Consider the following 17,395-nt stretch of genomic DNA (forward strand, 5'->3'; position numbering starts at 1 on the left):
TAAACTCATGGGCAATACCCTTAAACGAATGTATTCCAAATGAAAAAAGGTGCAACAATTTATTTACAACAACAACAAAAAAATCTTGTATTTGTTTGAACAACTGTTGAATGTATGTTTCTGAATAACAGAGGTCTCATACATGTGTTGAGGTTTACACAGTAATAACATTTGTGACATTTTACTAGTGGAACTTTTCCTATGCCTAGAAAATACCCCTGGTGGTCAAGTGAAAATCCCTCCTGTTCTTAGAACTCTATCTGCTTACAATTTTGTAAACGTGAATTGTGTATCTTTTTTCTTTCTCTTGCTTTCTTTGCACATAGTTGGAACAAGAATGATAGCCTTATGGGTTAAAACACTGAATCTGTACAATTCAATCAGCTAACATTGAATTGTTCTGTAATGTTATTTTGTCCCAGCGCCTGGGATGCCGTTTACAGTAAGGCTCCGCCCAGGCGCATGTGGATTGGCTGGCTGGTATTCACGTCACGCTTGCCCCCCCCTCCATTGACGTACATTTATAACACAGTTTCTGTAAATCCCGTGTTATTGTGGTGACTCTGCAGGGCATAACAGGTAAGCGCTTTAAATATCCTCTATCCGCGAAAACGGCTTGGGTGTATGGAAATGGTTCAGGCAGGGGCACACTTTGCGCCCCACTGTGTTGACTGTGTAATGGTAGGCAGTTGTGTTTTTGGGAATGTCGACAGAGATGTTGGGAAGGCAGCCAGTCACCCATCGGCTGGTAAACAAGAGCAGCTCAGTCCATAGCACCTGCATGTCGGTTTGTATTGTACAGCATTCATTCAACATGGAGCTTGTGCATATTGATTCATCACAGAGCCTGCCCCAGTAAAGTAACTCGAAACAAATATGAAGATGATTGAAATCCTTGTACATCATCACTTGGTTGAGTCGTGTGTGTTGTGATTTCACGCGTTTTGAATGGAGGGCGATGTTTTCCTAAATCGTTCGTTATTGATAATTATAGCCGCGTATGATTTGCATAACGTCACACCATGTTCATAACACAGAACAAGTCGGGCAGGTCTGGGGGTTGTGGAAAGGGCAGGCTGGGTAGAGGGGGTAGGGTTATTTGTTATGCTAATGTTTAGATCAGATAAAACCCTTCTGTAAAATGCAAACTAGATGAAAGAAACGCATGGGTTATTTACACATCTCTGAAATCATCGTTGTACAATTATATAATTGTATAATGTTGCCACTTGTATTAATCCTCCTTTCTGAGCAAATAAATACAATGTCGCAAGACAAGATATTTCCATGAATCACCCCACCTAGAATCATGGGATGGACTACTGCAGCGCCATATCACTGAGGCACACCAGACACATGTACACATCATTTTATAATTCCGGATTATCCATCCATCTTTTTTTAAAAAAAAAAACAACTTATATATATATAAATATAAATCCATAAAACGAAACGAATGATCGATTGTTTCATTTTGACGCAGTGGATAAAGTAAACCGATCAAAATACTGCATAGACTTGCGATATTGAGGTTAAAGTTTAATGACATATATCACTGTATCCAACTCCAAGACAAATACAACTACTACTACTACGGCTACTAATAATAAATGTCATTGTTTTTAAGGTAAGGTAAAAACAGTAATTACACGTTAAATATTACAATGAACGTATTTCCATTATAATATTTGTTTTGTATACTTGATAACATTTCTACTAAATAAGTTCAAGATTGTGTTCCTGTGTTTAACATTGTTATATAGAACATAATGGGCAAAGTGTCTGAATATGAGATAATCAACCCCACAGCAATCAGTGTCATTGGGGTTGACAGGAGATTCTTGTGAAATTCTCAGATTAGAGGATATCTCTGGAGACCGGGAATAACAAATACTATTGAGCACCAGTCTGTACCAAAAGTCACATTCATCCCTTATCATCAGGTATCAGAAATACCAAACAAAGAGGCGTTTTATGCAGGAAAAATGATTCCCATAGAATTGTGCTACTAACGTCAGGTCACTACCAGCCAAGGTTGGCTACTCATGTTTTGTCTTAAAAAAACAATTGTCTTTTGTTTCAGGGATTGTATTAAGGCAGCATCAGGATGTATGTGAAGACAGTAGCACTGCTGGGCCTAAGCCTGGCCCTCGCAGTGAGTGCTCTTCCTCTGCAAGACACGGAAGATGGCGGCAAACACTGGGTGGTCATCGTTGCTGGCTCCAACGGCTGGTACAACTACAGACACCAGGTGAGAATGGATGGGGAGCGCTGTTCTCCAGTCGGTTAGGCACGCCTCCCGTGCTATCTTATTCAAGGCTGTTGCATGTTTTAGTTATTTTCTACTTGCAATTGCAATAGTTTCTGAAACTATTGTCAGAAACATTTTTAATTGTATCCAGGACAGACAGTGTGTGCTGTGAGCCAAATTTCATCCAGACCCCATGGACCTGGGTCAGTGTGGCTTTGCAGAGACAAAACAATCCCAAAATACAAGCACACTGCGTTACTCATTAGCCCCAATACAAGATATCTTCCTACATGTCTCCAGTTTTCCCATAGCACACCGCTCTTCGACTATTGTAAAAAAAATATGATATGTTATCAGTTCTGGCTGTTGTTCTAGTTACCAATTGACATTTCACCCAATAGTCAACCCAAAAGCAGAAGTATGTTTTAATTTAGGCCTTTGTAATAAACCATCTGATTCCTGACTCCGACTCCTGCTCATAGACATTTCAGCCTATTGATTTTGGCAGCTGTAGTTTCCACCTCTACAGCTCTACGTGTTTAGTGTTACAAAAGACTTGTTCAGGGAGAGGGTGATTTTGGAGGTATGACCCTATCACCTTTAGGCAACTTAAAGTACACTATCTCAACCCACTTTACACTTTTACTCTGAGGGAACTAGTGCTTTTTTGTAACTGTTGAGCTGCAGTTGTTTCCGAGTATAAAAAGGTTTCTGTTCGTGGGTTTCCCGCAGAAAAATATACCAATAAGCCGAGGGATTAAAAACTTGATTAAAAAGACTGGCACAATCACCGTAAAGGTGGTGTGATAAGCACAATGTGGAGTGCTAGCTGTCTGCATTTAGATAACTTATTGCACCAAAATGGCAACATGTCCAGACATTTCACGTGTCTGTCCAACTCAGTGCTATAAATGCCTTCCATTTTGTCCAGATGCTAACACTCAGTTCAGTTCCCATAAAGCATCAGTAACACTGGCTAAGCTAAGCCTTCGCATTCAGAAGGCAAATAAGCACTCAAGACTGATTCCTAATGGAAATCAATGTGACGGTTTTATATATTCTAAAAGCTGTGTAACAGATCCATATAATAGCAGTTTATACCACCAAAGGTCACTAACGCAAGATCAAAAGTGTAAACATTTAGAGCTGTAATATCTGTAACCGATTTAGCACAATTGTTTATTGGGGTGAAGCAAGCGGCTGTGAAGAGTGACTTGCACTTTCAGAGGCTTTTGTGATAAGCACACTTCATAGGCTGTTAGTGTTGATTAAATTACTTTGCTTGAGTGACGTTCTTCAATACTTATTTTGAAATCAACTTAGAGTTGTGAAATGTAAATAAATCTGTTTCAACAAGTTTGCTGCTAGGAAGAAAATCTAATTTTATCTTCCCTTCCAAGTCTTTGTTTACATTGAGATAAACTGCTGAAAAGGACAAAGTTTACTTTTCTTTAAATAGTTCGGTAGTTTTTGCACCTACAGTGCACATCCCCCCCCGCCCCAAAGAGTCCGCCATGCTTGACTCAAAAATAGTATGTGAACTCTAAACTTAATACGCGTCTTGTTCTAGGAAATTATAATTTATTTTTTATTCCAGGTTGCTTAAAACAGTACATGCATGTGATAAACTTCCTCTATTCTAAAATAAAATTACTGTGGGCTTTTTGTGATTTTTTTAAAAGAAAGAAGGAGCTTAAGGATTCCAGTCAATGATCTACATTTTGTAGTTCACTGCCAGGCAATATAAGGAGTGTAGGTGGAGCAATAAAAGTTTTCAATTGTTAACATGCACAGTAACTGGTTTACAATGCATGTAGGTTACTTTCCTTTGTCATTATTTCCCTTAGTTTGTATCTTGGGTTTCTGTCCCATTGTAATTTCACTTTGTTTTCCTACACTTTACTGTGGTTTTCACGTGGTACACTACAGTAACTGTTTTTTTTTTTTAATGTTCTGCCACATTTCAATTTGTTTAGATCAGGGGTTTTCAAACCGGTCCTGGAGTACCCCCTGCCCTGCTGGTTTTTGTTCCAACCAAGGTCTTAATTGCTTAATTGAACGGTATATTGCTTTGTTAGGTCAATTAAGGGTTCAATTAAGCAATTAAAACCTCAGCTGGAACAAAAACCAGCAGGGCAGGGGGTACTCCAGTACCAGTTTGAAAACCACTGGTTTAGATGTTTCTTTTTTTCTTTTTGGTGTAGGCTGATGCTTGCCACGCCTACCAGATTGTCCATAGAAATGGCATTCCCGATGAGCAGATTATCGTCATGATGTACGATGACCTTGCACATAATGAAGAGTAAGTACTTGGGCTAGTATAGTCACACACACTAAACACTGTCCTGTTGACTCAAACACATGCCTGAAGTTCCCATTTGTTAAGGATGCTACCTCTGAATTCTTTCCTACGTAATTATGGACAGATTTGCTGGCATGTTCCTCACTGAATGATTTGCAGAAGTATTTGTCTACGCAAAGGGGCATTTTCAGAATGTGATGGTGTGAGTTGAGACCTCAGGCACTAGGTCACAAGGCTCCAATTGAACTGTTAAGTTGTCCAAAAAAAAAAAAAAAAAAACTACAACAGTGGTCTGCCTTTGGAATCTGTATCCGACTTCTATTGGGAGCATGACAGCAATAACAATCCTGATTTTATCAGCTACAAGGCTGGACTCTATTTGTTTATTAAAGGTCACATTGCTGTTGTATCAGAAATCAGCTCAGAAGTGGGTGGCTGTTTTCTTAATAATGCGTTAGGAGACAGACATTGTGCTGCTTGTTGCAAATTTTTTCCACCAGTTCTCCATGGCAGTTTCCTTTGTGTGGTTTGGCCATTGAGAACCAGCTCTATTCATGGGCACTAATGTGCTACACTGCTGTAAATAGCCACCTGTTCTGTTCCTAGTTTACTTCAGAGGCATTCGTGCTTAAAACTAAAGCTGTGATTGCTGCATAGTTATTTGCATTCTTATATTTGTTATGGGAGAGAGAATTTGTACATTGTTCTTGTTAGCTTAGAACAAGATTCTGCCTCCTTAATATTTCGTTCTTTGCTGTCGAACCTCAAGTTAGGGGTGGTCTTCGCCAGGCTTCTGGCTGTGATATTGCTTTGATTTGATAACAGAAGAGACCAGGGGCCAGTTGAATAAATATAGACTAAGGTCTAGACTTAGTTTTCTATTAGCGGGTGGGTCAAAGTTTTGATTTAATCTGGCCCCAAGTCTTAGTCAGTCTTATTTTTTTATGCAACTGACTAACTTGCATAGACTGGTCTAACTGTCAAATTAAGACCAGTCTAACAGTTTAGACCAGTCTAATATAGTTTTATGCAACCAGACCCAGGGTCTGATGTACCTGGATCTCAGTAGGACAGCTTTAATATGCTGATTTCCTGAAGTAGATGAGCTTTTACTTTGCACTTGTATGTGGTTGCATCAGTGTTTGTTGTATTGTAAACACATCCCTTTGTCTAAGGCTTAACGGATCAATCTATAGAATTTCACACCCAACAGCACAAAGACCATCCATGACATTGAGGTTAGACGCAAAATGAAGAACAAATGAAGGACAAATTGCTCTGTGTTAAACGAACAGTGCACAAAACCTTTGCTCCCATACCAAATTATGTTAATAGCAGATACATGAAATCACTCTTGTCATATCATGTTGAGTTATGTAAGTTTAATTCCACACATTATTGCAGTGATCATATTTTATGTATGATTTTATTTCTTATATGCGTTTTATTTTATGTCCCACCCTGGATATTAACGAGATTCCAGTAGATTGACCAGATTCCAAACTGACCTAAAGCCATTGATGGATCAGATTCTATCTTATCAAAAAGATTATGTTTAGTGTAGAAAGCATTTATATAGCTTCTACCAATATAAATCTTAATTTGGGAATTCCCTCTGGCAAAATTCCAGTAGACGCTGCTCCACAGTGTTGTAAAAGAGACTGGTGCTTTTGCTACTCATGATTAATCACTGCCTCTTTTGTATGTGTTTGTTTAAGACATTATACTACAGGCATAGGTTGTATCTGACCATAGCTTATACAATCTCAGAAGAGTGGAACCTTGTGACTTTGTCTGAATAAACACGTAGGCCTAAACATTGTGTCTCTACTGTATAAACCTCAGAATCTGTCAAATTAACCTTCATTTATAAGAAGTGACGTGTATAAACTGCATAATTTGCAGTTCGGCAGATGTCTTTAATGTGAACAGCACTAAATGAAGAAGTCAATCAAAAAAGGGAAAAGAAACTACTGGGGTATGACAGCTATAACCGAAGCAACATGCATTTCATGTCAGATTCTGATTTTTACCTCTGTTGTATTGCCTTGAGAATGGCACTACTATTGTTTGAAAACCTCTTGGTTTCCAGGAGATTGTGTCCAGCCAAACTAATTCCAAATGTTTTTGTCTTATTTTAATTTCTCAGGAATCCCACCCCAGGTATTGTGATCAACAGGCCCAACGGCACTGATGTGTATAAAGGAGTGCTCAAGGATTACATTGGGGATGTAAGGCTTGTATATATTCATTTATTAAGGAGGGGGTTTAAGAGAGATTTCTGTTTGTGAGTATTGTGCCAACAGTATACATTTACATCTCATCAAATAGGAAAACCTCTGAAGTAAAATAAATGTACAAAGTAAACTGACACTGCATTATTGGAAATGCTTGCCTATCTGAGCGTTACTCATTTGTGTAATTCTTGAACTATTATTATTTTGTTTCTGTCTGTTTTTATTTTTTCCTGTTTCAAGCATTTTTTTCTTTTTAAATCTCTTCCTTTCCAAAGGATGTGACCCCACAGAACTTCTTGGCTGTGTTGAAAGGGGACGCGCAGGCAGTGAATGGAGTGGGCTCTGGAAAAGTGCTGAAGAGGCAAGTACTGTAACTGAGGGCAGGAGAATCTGAAGGGCAGCTTCTGTTAGCAGTTTATTTCCTAGCATTGTCCTCTGTACTCCTGTGGCATCCTGTTAAGTGTGTGTGTGTCCTGGGTCAGGCTAGTTTTATTGTACTTTCCATGTGATTGAATAAATAATATATTTCAGTGAGGCGCAATGTGGAAAAGGTGAAGAGGGATGGATTTTAATGTGGCGCAGGCTTCAGAATGCCCAGACAATCTCATATTGCTTGCTGCCAGTGCCACGTGATTTTAACTCCGCATTTGCTGTCTAGGTAGCTGGGGCGTTGATTTGCATTATTTAAAATAGCAGACCGTTTAATCCATTTCCTGTAATGTCTACAGAGACCTAGAGTGTCAGTTTGAAGTCAGACACAAAGTCAGTCAGAATTAAAACAAGAATCATAATAAATCATCTGCCTCATCACTCTGTGTTGCTCTGTAAAAAAAAAAACTGCTTCCACATTCAGATAATGGTGTGCTGAGTTCACCTGTAAAATCACATGACTTGTATTTTTTTTAATGTATTTTTTTAAATCTGTTTCCCCTTGGCAGTGGGCCCAAGGATCATGTGTTTGTTTATTTCACTGATCATGGAGCTCCAGGTCTGCTCGCCTTCCCAAATGATGACGTAAGCAACTTTATATTTACTTGCCATAAAGCCCTACATACAGGTACCGACTAGTACAATCAGCACACCAGTGATAGAGAGCTTTGTTCAGAGAAACTTTAGAGGAAGTACATTTTTTTTTTCTTTTTTTAGTCATTAAAAACACTTGAGGCGAGGGTAGATCACTGCAGCCAAGAATGCTGTTCGTCCTATCGTCTTGTGACTGCTGGTTTTCCTTCTGTTGTTACATGACAAGTTTCATTTTTAACCTTATCACTAACAAAATATGTTGTGCTTTATTTTTTCAAGCTCCATGTCAAAGATCTTCAAGACACTATCACCTACATGCATAAAAACAAGAAATACCAAAAGGTAACCACAGATATGTTGAATTTCTTTCATGAAAAAGCACCTGAGATTGAATATCACGATGAATCCAAAACGACCCTCTCCTCACCTTTCCTTCTTCAGAAACGTCTGGGCCCTCTAGTGGCAGTGCTGCATCGAGCTCTTTTTACTGTTTTGTGATCTTTCAGTGGCTAGGGGAAATTGTCTTCTTTCCCATGAAGATAGACATTCATTCTCGTTTTCAATTGTTAATTACCACAACTGCCTAACTTCTGTTTTGCTTCAATATTTTTTTTTTTGGAACGGTAACGTCCCTAAATTAATAATGAGTAATTCTCATTACCAGAATTGACCTCCTTCACAAACCTTGAGTCTTGATCACTTTGAAAGAGTTCATTAGTGTTCTAACTCATTTCTGACCCCAAAATGTAATATTCATTTTCAATGTGATTTTTTAGTTTAATTTCAAATGTATTTATTGATTTTAATTGCTTTTGTTTTGGAACCTGGGGTTTGTGATTGAAATATAATAAAAACTGCGAATTAAGTGCAAGAGGTTTTATGCACTGCTCATTTTGCTTTTGATTTGCAGATGGTGTTTTACATTGAAGCCTGCGAATCTGGATCAATGATGAATCACCTGCCAACTGATATTGATGGTGCGTGAGTAGCTGAAAAACATGTCAGGGCTTGTTTGCAGTAAAAGGGTTACAATATTATTAACACAATATGTAAATGTTACATAAGGAATAGTTATAATTGAGATTGATCATCCAGTAACGGTACAGTATTCTGTAGGTTGAATCAGTGTTCAACAACATCTGAAAAAATATCCTTGATAAATATGTGTGGTTTAACATTTAATTCCCTGAATCGCCAAAAATCATATTGTTTCAAATGAGGGAACTGAATTATTTCAAATGGAACTGTAAATAGAAGCTCGTGTATCTCTTGCTTACAATCTGATAGCAAAATCCAAGTATGCCATACATTTAATGATTAACTTGCACATTTCAGGGAATCGTGCCTCAGTTCAGTATGATATTATAGCTGAATCCTATTAATCACTAGGTCATCTTTCCTGTCTTCTCTTTTTTTTTGTTTCTCGGTCTCACCGCTGTTTTGGCCACTCTGTGAACAGCTGTTTCCTCATTTCCCCTCTTTCTTACGTGTGGACACTGTCATGAGCCCATGACAGGAAGACTCGCCACCCAACGCTTGTGAAACACCAGCGCGTACAGCAGAACCGATTATGCTTCCCCTCTTTAATCCCCACCTCTGCCAAGTCAGCGAATCCCACAGTCGTTTGCCCAGGTCAGGCCTCATTGTGTCTCATCACGAGGACTGGTAATGACCGTGCCATTCAGCTGAATTGCAGGACCTACGAACTCCCTCAAATTGTAACCAGCTGAGGGCTTTTACAGCCGTTCAAGGTTCTGTTTATTTCTGCTTAGGTGATCCTTTGTGTTTATTACAAAAGTCTTCTCAGGCCTGTACTTTGAGCAAGTACCTCCCCCACTCCACCCCTCCTAATTTGAGTGCCTTTTTCACTAGTATCATTAAATAACATGCTCTCCGCTGAACACCCTACTGTGTTGTGATTAACTTAATTCTAACGCTAACACTTTTTCTTCTTTCGAACCTCCATCCCCAATTCCACACAAGTTCCTCCACTCTTCCTGCTTTGTGTATTCAGAAAATCATGTTCAGCTGCAGGCAATTCATTTCCATTCCAAAGGTGATGGACCACTGAACCTGTTAGAAATCAGATTGCTCGCGATCACAAGCTTCCCGGCTGGGGCCGATCCTGCCATGTCATCAGCTCGTGTTTTTTATTTTACAGTGTACGCCACCACAGCGTCCAACCCCCACGAGTCCTCCTACGCCTGCTACTACGATGACAAGCGAGACACCTACCTGGGAGACGTGTACAGTGTCAGCTGGATGGAAGATTCAGATGTGGTGAGTGGCCTTTTCATTTATTATGTTTTCTTTTTACTATAAGCTAAGACGTGTTGGTGCTCAGAGCCAGTACTTCTGACTGACAGAAAAAGCTGTGTTTTCGTCTGTGAAGCCTGTGAACGGATTTGTGCTCACCGCTCGCAGTTTGTGCAGCTGTTTACCAAAGTCCTTAAGAACCTAAACCTTAAACTCTTTTAAAAGTCTGTTTTCATAGCTTTTCATTATTGATTTGATTGGGTGATTTCTGTGGACAGTGCTTTTCTGGTGAAAGCACTTTGAGGGAACCAGTCTCATATTGTGTTACTACTCACAGCGGTTGTATCGTGTGTCAGTCCCTTAAACTATACACTGTAACCCAACCTGGGATTTCTTTTTGTTTACAGGAGGACCTGAGCAAAGAGACCCTCATAAAGCAGTTCAAGATTGTGAAAACCCTTACAAACACCAGTCACGTTATGCAGTACGGAAACAAGGCGAGTGACACTTAGTATTAAACATTGACCTTCTGAAGCGGTCTCAGACCCAGTGTCTTGTAGAAATAGTCCATCTGAAATGTTAGTTAAGCCAAAATTGTAAGGTGCTGCATGACTCAGACTCAGATATCGTAAGATATCGTTTTCCTGGCCAAAAGATACATGGTAACTTTGCAGTGTGGCCTTTATGTAAATTAAAGATTCAAAAGCTTAAAATGTTTTTACAGTAGATCTAGAGCACACTTGTTTTTCACTTTCAAGTAGCCTGATCTTCAAGACTACACAAACACATTCAGTTCACCTTTGATGTGTACATCTTTTTGTTGTTGTTAAAATAAATTGGTTCTGAAAACAGGCAGCAGTTGAAGTGAAAACTTCTCACCACATCCTTTTGTTGTGGGCTTATAATCCTCAAAACAATGAGACACTTATCCTCTGTCTATCACATGAAGTGCACAAACAGTAGGAACATAGCGGCTGAAAAGAGAACAAAACAGCCGAGACATTTCACACCTGTTCATTTGTCCGATCTATCGCTTGTGCGCCTTCAGTACCTCAGTTACGCGCCTGAGGAGTCTGTGGTAAAACAGTGCGGTTAAAACTTTATCTCTGTATGTTTGGTGGTCACAGACGCTGGCACACATGAAGGTGATGCAGTTCCAGGGCAGTGGGAAGGCTAACACCCAGCCTGCCACCCCCCTCACCCTGTCGCCCATAGCGGACCCTGAAATCATCCCCAGTCCCGACGTCCCCCTCGCCATCCTCAAGAGGAAACTCATGGCCACCAATGACATCCCCAAGGCCAGGGGCTACTTGATGGAAATCAACACACACCTGAAGGTAAGAACAGTAGGCCTTGGCTGGTCTCCTAATCCTGAGGCACAGTCACCGCTATCACGGCTCATACATCGAAGCATAAAGTTCCAGGGTTCGTACGGGTGCTTGAAATCCTTGAAAATGCTTGAATTTTAAGGTGGTATTTTCAAGGTTGTGAAAGTGCTTGAATTTAAAGTGCTTGAATGTGCTGGGATTTTGTGAATATATATATATTTTTTAAATTTGTTAATCACTGTCATAATAAATCAGCAGTCTGATTAAATTAATTAACGGGATATAACTACAGTGGTTGGAGAGCCAGTTGATTGCTTTGCCTTGGCCAGTACGATCCTGTTTGAAGCGCTGAGTATGAGCCGCTGAGACGCCCAGTGAGGCAAATGTGCCGGAATGCTGCCGTTTTAAAGAGAGGAGGCTCGATACAAATTAATATACATTATACACTATGGTTAAAAAAAGGTCCACATTTGTGGACAGCATTGTAAGGTTTACAAGAAAAAGATTCTAGTTTTCACTCGGTCGAGTTATGCCAAAAGTAAACAGCAGGGAATTTTCCATAATTTCTAGACGGGAATGGCCAATGTAGGCATGTGTTTGGTTTGCTGACAATCCCTCTTTCTGTGCGCAGTCATGTGTCTGCATATCAGCGTCATGTGTGTGGGCGCACTGTCGAGCATGAGTTTTGAATTTTTCTTAAGTTGCTGAACTTTTCTTTGTGTATTATTAAGACATAAAAAATAGTGTATAGGTTTTCTACAAGTATATAATATAATAATTGTGCTTGTGTATTTCAATAATCAATGTAAATTTGACAAAATAAACATAAAAGTACTAGAATACGACAGAATAAGCCTTTATTTTTCAGACATGCACAGCAGTAAGCACAACCTCAACCAAGAGACGGAATAATAAGAATAACTGTTGCATATGTGCATTCGATTGATTATTGTACACGAAATACAGTCAGTTAACATTGATTTAATTAGAATTAAATTAGTAGAAATATAGATCGATAGAATATGCTTTTTCAGAGTTGCAAAGGAATAAGCATACCAGTAGAACAACCGCAACAAAACGAGAGAGATGCTGATACTTTCATAGGGGAGGAGTGTCATTCAGCACTGGCACAAGGCAAAAACAAACTAAAACGTTTCTAAAATTAGGTAATCGCTTAACCCTAGCAAAAACAAAATTAATTTGTCCAGTACAAGGTATTTACAATATATATATTGCCGGTATGTGCACATGTTGATGGTTTAGTATTCGTATTCAATTATTATAATGTGTAATTCCATTTAAAAAATTAAAAATTATAGACCAGCAGATACTAATGCAAAGTATTTATAGCTGAGGGAGATTCCATAACATAAAGACTGTCACCGTTTACTAGGTTAAGGATATAGGAACTGAAGAGAATAAAAATGATGATTGTTTTGACAGTAAGTGAGCATACTGAATATACATGGATTGGCTTTGTTATGCTCTATTTTACATTTGGTCATTGAATGTACATGGAAGTTCAATAAAGAAAAGTATTGATGTAGTTTTTATGTTTTGCATGCTTAAAACAATTGTCACTAAAGCTTTAATTTAGACTGAAGTTACTGTGTACTGGTGTTCACTAATTTTGACTGATTTGCAACATTGATTTACATTGATTTAATATCAACTTGATTTAAGCCACAGGTGCCAAGTGTACATGAAGGCGCTCATGAAACATGTTTGGTGTTACAGCATAGTAACATCTAATAGTGTGGTGAAATTATAATTTCATGTGCTTAGTTCAGTGCAGCAAAGTGTGCATTTTAGATGAGAAGGTTTAGTTTACCAAGGCTGCGAGGTGCAGGAAAAGCTTTGACCGTGCACCTTGAAAGTACTTGAAAACTGCTTGAATTTGACTTTTGAAAAGCTGTATGAACCCTGTAGTTCAAACAAATTAGACTACAAGGAAAACAGTTACTGTAGTATGTGGATTTACATGTCTGTGTGTGTCTAGACCAGGGAGCTGCTGAGAGAGACCATGAGGAGAGTGGTCATGATGGTCACCAACTCCAAGGACAAGACTGAGCAGATCCTCAATGACAGGCTGGAACTGACGCAGCACCAGTGTTACCAGCCCGCAGTGGAGCACTTCAAGAAAAACTGCTTCAACTGGCACACGCCCCAGGTACCCTAAGAACTGCCTTTGTGGTCGATACACTCCACTGCCCCCCAAGTTTAAAAATATCCCAGCAGTCAGCCCAGCCTTCTTGTGAGATGGAAAGAGAAACCAATCTCGGCCCTTGCGTATTGAGAGATGAAAAGTTACTCTTTAACGCGAAATGAAAAGTATGTGGTGTGACCTACTTCTATTAACTCCTCTTAATTTATTCTTTCACTTTGTCTTGGCTAGTATCAGCCTACAGTTGATGATCATGTTCTACATAAATTCCCTTCACAGTAAAAGTGCAAAAGGCTTTTACAAATCAAGCTACAACACTGTGATTGCCAGTTTGCAGATCCTTTCATTCCCTGCTGTCATGTGTAAGCGAGGGGAAGTGAGATAAAGGAGGGGGGAATCCCGGGTCTTTGCCAGTTTGGCTGTGCAGGTACTCTGATCCCTAGAAGGGTCATGTGACTTGGTTTCTTGTCTGTTTCAGTATGAGTATGCACTAAGGCATCTGTACGCCCTCGTGAACCTGTGCGAAGGAGGATACCCCACTGACCGGTACGTTCCTCTCTGTTCATTCTCTGGTTCCTTTTATGTTTTTAGTTTCTGTTTTGTTATTTTATGTCGGTACTGTAGTGAATTAATTATCTTTCAGTCTTGTTGGGTAACTCACCACTGATCTAATCTCGTACTTTCCTTCGCTGATCCACCCCTTAGTATTTATATTGATAGAAGGTTGATCTGAGACATTTCCCACAGGTGTACAGTGCTTATTTCTGTATTTCAGCATCTGCTGAATGCAGTATAATTATGTCACGGTCTTTTCAGAGGAAAATGTACCCCCTTCATGGACCATATCCTCTTTTTAGAAGGATTGATGCCACGTGCAGTGTTCAAACCCACAGAATGCACTATTAAATGGCGTTTCAGGTGACCATGGGAAAATAAAATAAACTGAGATATTTCCATTTTAAACACAGTGATTCCCTTTGGTCTAGTTTCCGAATGAAGGCTGTTCTTTGGTCAGTTCTGTATATAAAAAAGGCCTTTTAATTCATATTATTATTTCTGTCTTTCAGGATCCAGATGGCTATGGACGAGGTGTGCTTTTTCAGACTGTAGGGCCTGCTCTATACTGTGAAAGAGAAACCGTTGGGACCTGGGCTGGAGAGAGTGCATTGAGAAACCACTCTTTGCATCAATGGATCTTTTTTTTTTTTTAAATGAGCGTTGCCTGTTTTATTTTATTTTATTTTAACTACAAATGTATTATCTTTTATATTTTAAATCCTTTTTCTTGTTTTTTTTTATTCCGATCTTAAATTGCACTACTGCTCAGACAAATTGTAGTTTACACAATGTTTGTCTTCGGTCTTTTTGATTTTAAAAATGTTTTTATTTTTGTTTTTATTCATGAATGGGGCCATGCCTTAAAACTGAAAGGTGCATTTTGCATTCCCGTGAGTGAGGGGTGACCACTGAATGGACTACAGTGAGTCCGTTATGATGAAATGTAGATACTTACTGTGCGATAGATTGTGCAGCATGTGTCTTTTTTGAGCCTGGAGAGGGACTTGGTGAGGAGATGATGTGTTTGCGCTGAGCTTCAGAATGGTTTCTCTGATGTTATCATAATCCGCTTGAAGTAAACGTAACACTGAGCATTCCTTATATCTTAAACATTAGGCAATGATAGATGGTGTATTGTATGCGTTAATTTTGCTGACAGCTTATATGGAGTTTTAAATTAAAATCCGTGAAGAGGACAACCCCCAGTCCCACTTCACTCTGCTTCAAGCTCAACCAATCATAAATACCACAAAACACGTTCCTCTCTCCTGCACCATTAGCATGCTCCCATAGCGCTACAAATACGCCCCTCTTAAACTCAGAACAACACCCCCCCCATCTCCACAGGCTCCACGTGTATGTGGTGGGGGGTTTCGATGGCCATCAGCCAAGTGGGTTAAGGCCAAGATAACTCCCAGTACTTCAATTACTACTTCTTCCACCTACTTCTGTAGGGGGTTGTCTGAACTACTGCACCTGTATTAGCTGGGAAAGCTATTGCATTTTAAATTTGACAAAACATGTATCTTTTCCCAAGACGGCACAACACATAGCTTTAAGGAAAACACAGCCTTTTCTAAACACATGGGACTATTGTTTTTAATGCACAGTGCTACAGTGTAGTGCTACTTTACTTTATTCCCTCTTCAGCCCTATTAAGATGGGTTGATCAGCTTCTTGGACCTGGCCCCCCACTGCCCTGCTTTGCAGCTGCCCTCAGCTGTATTTAAACTGACTAAGTCTTGGCAGGAGTGCATGTGGGGAGTTATATTTTTAAAGTGCAATAACACGAGCCTTAGGATGTTCAAAGGTATTGTTTTAAAAAAATACAAATGAGTTTGAGTGTGTTATTGAAATGAGCTGTCAGTTGTTGATAATCAATAAAAACACAAAAAATACTGAAACCAAACTGCCATGACCTGCTGTTTTCATTGATGCCACGGGAATGTACAGTTACTTCATTCCCAGACATTTTTCAGGGTTTACTGCAAATTAATTTAACCAGTTGTCTCTTGATGTATGTCGAAAGGGAAATGGAGAAAAGGACCATGGCAGGCAAACTTTGGAAACCGTTTGTCTTCATTGCTTCCAGGTGTGGTTGCACTTCTTGCTGTGTGTTTGGAGATGAGCTTACAGAGGGCTCTGTGTAAAATGCAAACCCTGACACACTTCCTCTCTGTGTTGAGAGTGTGTGTGTGTGTGTGTGTGTGTGTGTGTCAGTGCTGAGTGCAGATGTAATACTCAACACCTGTGATAAATATCAAGCAAAAGGAGCAGAAAAAGTGGATCTGCAGAGGAGAGCTGCTTGACTGTAACCATTGTGGCTTGCCTCACTAAAGAAGTGACCTGCTTTTATAAGAGACATGGTAAACATCTGCTTCCTTATCCTGTCTCACTGAAGAAGTACAGTGTCTTGATCTGACGTGCAGTCTCTTCAATATCTTCTCACAGGTGGATTATTGTCGTTTCAAATTCCAACAGATCTTTAGAAATAATAAGTAGCTTGGTGAAAAATTGACAATCACAGGATGAGTTACACACAGGCAGAGTACCAAATTCACAAATGTCATTTATTTGTCAAGTGATAGAAGCAAATTCTAACAAACAATTAGGCTTTTGTATGCAGGTTGATGTGATTTAAGTATAAAGCTATCCGTCACCTGGTATTTTACAGCCCATGTTAGACATTCCACTCTTGCTGGAATATTGGAGTGCAATAAAATGTGAAAATCTGCCTGGAGATGAAATTAATATTCTACTTATCCAATTTAAACTGATTAACACATATTTACACCATACAGCAGCCTCCTGTATGTCAAATGTGAAAAATCACTGCAGTAAATCGAGGCACTGTGGATAAGGAGTAAATTGATATACTTTCAGTACATGCAAAAGTCACGAATACAAATACGTTGAAGGGTGCCAAAAAAAAGAGACATTCAATATTATGAATTTCTCTTTTGCGTGTGATTTGTGTTGCTGGAATTTGGAAACAAGTCCAAGGTTTAATTTGCTGCTTCCGAAGGCAGGCCCTCAAACAACTTCAGATCGTTCAGGTCATTGGCAGTGCTGGTGCCCAGGCCTTCACCTCACATTAATCAACATGTGAGAGTGGAGAATAGCAGAATATTCAGAATACCTGTCAAGAATGTTTGTTTTCAAATTCAGCAGTCACACAGTTTTTTATCATTTGTTTCCTTAATCACAATTATAATACATGATCCATTGCAAAGTGCCCGAATTCATTTCCACAGTGTCATTTTGGAGTTACGAAAG

General features: G+C 39.4%; 1 protein-coding gene across 1 annotated transcript; it reads left to right on the forward strand.

Annotated features, from left to right (window-relative positions):
• The first annotated feature begins 492 nt into the window (after positions 1 to 492).
• On the forward strand, positions 493 to 16,028 carry lgmn (legumain). Its single transcript, XM_066694078.1, has 14 exons — positions 493 to 579; positions 2,084 to 2,251; positions 4,456 to 4,553; positions 6,703 to 6,784; positions 7,066 to 7,151; positions 7,729 to 7,804; positions 8,093 to 8,155; positions 8,724 to 8,790; positions 9,975 to 10,093; positions 10,477 to 10,566; positions 11,197 to 11,406; positions 13,397 to 13,567; positions 14,040 to 14,107; positions 14,629 to 16,028. The coding sequence occupies exons 2-14, from the start codon at positions 2,108 to 2,110 to the stop codon at positions 14,669 to 14,671; spliced, it is 1,317 nt and encodes a 438-aa protein (XP_066550175.1). The 5' UTR covers positions 493 to 579; positions 2,084 to 2,107; the 3' UTR covers positions 14,672 to 16,028.
• The last annotated feature ends 1,367 nt before the right edge of the window (positions 16,029 to 17,395 follow it).

This window comes from Amia ocellicauda, chromosome 21 (assembly GCF_036373705.1).
Source record: "Amia ocellicauda isolate fAmiCal2 chromosome 21, fAmiCal2.hap1, whole genome shotgun sequence".
Taxonomy (NCBI): Eukaryota; Metazoa; Chordata; class Actinopteri; order Amiiformes; family Amiidae; genus Amia; species Amia ocellicauda.

Coding starts and splice junctions, on each gene's coding strand:
- lgmn (XM_066694078.1), top strand. CDS start 2,108: ATGTATGTGAAGACAGTAGCACTGCTGGGCCTAAGCCTGGCCCTCGCA. Junction 2,252..4,455: donor GGTACAACTACAGACACCAG/GTGAGAATGGAT, acceptor TTTTTGGTGTAG/GCTGATGCTTGCCACGCCTA. Junction 8,791..9,974: donor CCTGCCAACTGATATTGATG/GTGCGTGAGTAG, acceptor TTTATTTTACAG/TGTACGCCACCACAGCGTCC.